General features: G+C 51.1%; 1 protein-coding gene across 1 annotated transcript; it reads left to right on the top strand.

The window, feature by feature from the left end:
- The first annotated feature begins 887 nt into the window (after nt 1-887).
- On the top strand, nt 888-3,005 carry LOC119313011 (S-type anion channel SLAH2-like). Its single transcript, XM_037588819.1, has 2 exons — nt 888-1,507; nt 1,608-3,005. The coding sequence occupies exons 1-2, from the start codon at nt 962-964 to the stop codon at nt 2,826-2,828; spliced, it is 1,767 nt and encodes a 588-aa protein (XP_037444716.1). The 5' UTR covers nt 888-961; the 3' UTR covers nt 2,829-3,005.
- Nucleotides 3,006-3,356: the final 351 nt, after the last annotated feature.

Raw genomic sequence — 3,356 nt, forward strand, 5'->3', positions numbered from 1 at the left:
TTAATCGGTTACTAGTCCCCCAAAAAATTAGAGTGGCTCCTTCAAAAAAAATCTTACTATATAATATTTCAGTTTATTTATCATTAAGACTGTGTGGCACCACCACGTGACACAGGTGATAATAAGCAATCCAAACAATTCACACCACCACCCACACCAACTTTGGTGAATTTTATTATATATATGATTAATGAAAAGATTTCATTATCTAAGAAACTAATATACACCTACATATAATTGTATAAAAAATAACAATAAGTATGATCATAGTTTCCTTTTCCAAACGTGTTGATCATTTGAGCACGAGCTGGCCCCATTTATTTGCACCAATTTAATCAGTCATATTCGTAGTATTACTACTATTATTTGAGACAAATTAATACAGCTATGCTACTCCCTCCGTCCCAAAAAATTTGTTTTAGATTTATCTAGATATGGTTGCATTCGATGCACCTAGTCACGCTCTAGTGTTGAATGCATCCACATCGAATGCATCCATATCTATACAAATCTAGATAAATCCGAGACAAGGATTTTGGGGCGAAGGAAATATTATTCGGGCGTCGCTATTCCACCAACCCACAGACTTGCGGGCTCAGCACAGAAGACCCATCTGACAAGACACGAGACATGTTCGTTGGATCGAGCTCTCCATCACATCATCCGTCCAAGTCGAGACCACACAAGAATTTCGTCCACGTGATGCGGTGATGCGTGGAACCTTCTAGTGCTTCATCCCCACCCCGTGCCGGCGCCGCTGATTTGAGCCTGACCGCCCCGCCCGGCGGCGCACCACTAGCAGTCTAGCACACGATGCGATGTGTGCGCGCGCGTGTATATAAGCTGGCCATGCCCACGATGCGATGCATATCCATTCACTCACCAGTCACCACCAGTTGTCCGTTTTCAAGAGCTTGCAGCTGGCTTCAACTGTGGAGAGAGAGAGAGAGAGGTTGTTGCCATGGCAACGAGGGAGGTCAGCATCCAGATGGCGGGGGTACTGGACGGCCAGCCGGGGTGCGTTCTGTCCCGGGAGCCGCTTGTCGTCCGTGCCGCGCCGCGGGCAGCCGGCGCTTCTTGGATGGAGGCTGCACACGCAGTCGCCGCCGACGACACGATGACCAAAGACGCGGCCGCGGCGGCTCAGGATGAGACGCGGTGCTCTGTCTCGTTCAGCGTGCCAGGCTCGTCGTCGGGGCTCCACCTTGCGCAGCTCAGCATGCCGCCGTTAGTCTGCGCCTGCGATGCCGACATGGGCACCGCTCCTGTGCTGCCGACCGAGGCAAAGGTCCCGTGGGAGCGAGACCGGCGGTTTGACAACTTCAAGACATTCTATGGCGGCCTTGAACGGCAGCTCTCCAACCTCCGCGGGGTGCCACAGGACACCGACGTGGAGAAAGGTGCGGCGTCAAAGATCTCAGAGGAGGACATCGACGAGGACGATGAAGTGCCCACCGCCGACCGCTACTTCGCCGCGCTCGAAGGCCCCGAGCTCGAGACCCTTCGTGTACGTACCACGTAACCATGTAGCATTCCAACAAAAATAAAAAGTTCCACCTTTGCATACTACAACCATTTTTGTGTCTAATAACAATGTGAATGTGCAGTCCACAGAGGTGGCGGTGCTGCCTAAGGACGAGACATGGCCGTTCCTGCTCCGGTTTCCAATTAGCGCCTTTGGGATGTGCCTTGGCGTGAGCAGCCAGGCGATGTTGTGGAAGACCCTGGAGTCGGAGCCCTCCACGAAGTTCCTTCGCGTGCACCCGGTCGTCAACCACGTCCTCTGGTGGATCTCCGTCGCACTCATGGTGGTTGTCTCCATCACCTATCTCTTGAAGATCGTCTTCTACTTCGAGGCTGTCCGCCGTGAGTTCCACCACCCTGTGCGCGCCAACTTCTTCTTCGCGCCATGGATCGCCTGCCTCTTCCTTGTCAAGGGCGTGCCGCATCCGGTGTGGGAGATCCACCACGCTGTCTGGTACGTCCTCATGGCACCCATCCTGTGCCTCGACCTCAAAATCTACGGGCAATGGATGTCTAGCGACAAGCGACGCCTTTCTAAGGTAGTCAACCCATCGAACCACCTCGCCGTCGTTGGCAACTTCGTCGGTGCGCTGCTTGGCGCTAGGATGGGACTCCGGGAGCTGCCCATCTTCTTCTTTGCTATTGGGTTGGCCCACTATGTGGTGCTCTTCGTCACTCTCTATCAGCGGCTCCCTACCAACGTGCAGCTCCCCAAGGAGCTTCACCCAGTTTTCTTCCTCTTCGTCGCTGCACCCAGTGTCGCATCCATGGCGTGGACAAGGATCTCTGGTGAGTTCAACGATGGCGCTAAGCTCCTTTACTTCGTCTCGCTATTCCTCTACGTGTCGTTGGTGGTGCGCGTCAACCTCTTTCGGGGGTTTAGGTTCTCCCTGGCATGGTGGGCGTACACATTCCCAATGACGAGTGTGGCCTTGGCGACGGTATTGTATGCATCGAAGGTAGACAACATGCTGACACGGGCACTGGCAGTCGGGTTGTCAGGAACCGCCGTTGTCACAGTCACCGGCGTGTTAGCCACCACCATGTACCACGCCTTCATGCGCAAGGACCTCTTCCCCAATGATGTGTCCATCGCCATCACGCGGCGACGGCCCAAGTTTAGCAAGATCCTCGCGCATCTTCGATCACCGAGTTATGATGTCAAGGAGCTCGTTCTCTCCGTCCCGAATATCAATTCCTATTCCAAACTGGGCGCCTACTCTAACTCCGGCTCCAACTTCAGGATGAACATTAGTGCCGGTGAGTCTCCAATGGCACACGGGCACGGAAGAGAAGAATGTTAGACAGTTGGTGCAAAACATGTTGCTTAGTGGAACCTGTATAGAGGTCTCTGTATTTTCTCCATTCTTTTTCGTCTTTGTAAACTTGCTGCACATAGTTGCAAATTAGGAGCGATATCCTTGAGCAATTTACATTGCCATGACAGTGATGTAATTGCCGGACTTGATGGTTGAGCTTGTCAATTTAGTGGTTATATACTTTCGTTCATCAGAAGTAAGTTACATTTCTTACTCTATTCTGATCTCCAAGTAACTCCATAGACCTGAAAATTGCAGAAACATTTCACCAAAGGTACATCAACCAGAATGGATGGCCTAGTGAGTTGCAACTTTGGAAGTGAGATTTTCAAATAAGAGAGAAGAATTTGCAAAATCATTTTTTGTGTGTGACTATGACATGCTATTCCCTCGTTGCTTAAAACGAAAGATACTGTTGATGGCGGTACTTTCAGACTAAGCTTTCCTTACATGATAGGTTGATGCCAAGTTTTGGTGTTCCGTGTCTATTAGTTCCGGCGTCCATATAGTTAC

Source organism: Triticum dicoccoides, chromosome 1B, assembly GCF_002162155.2.
Source record: "Triticum dicoccoides isolate Atlit2015 ecotype Zavitan chromosome 1B, WEW_v2.0, whole genome shotgun sequence".
Classification (NCBI taxonomy): domain Eukaryota; kingdom Viridiplantae; phylum Streptophyta; class Magnoliopsida; order Poales; family Poaceae; genus Triticum; species Triticum dicoccoides.

What these genes read in the sequence shown, in the direction of transcription:
- LOC119313011 (XM_037588819.1), top strand. Translation starts at nt 962, where the DNA reads ATGGCAACGAGGGAGGTCAGCATCCAGATGGCGGGGGTACTGGACGGC. An exon ending in CCGAGCTCGAGACCCTTCGT is followed by an intron (nt 1,508 to 1,607) that starts GTACGTACCACG and finishes GTGAATGTGCAG; the next exon opens with TCCACAGAGGTGGCGGTGCT.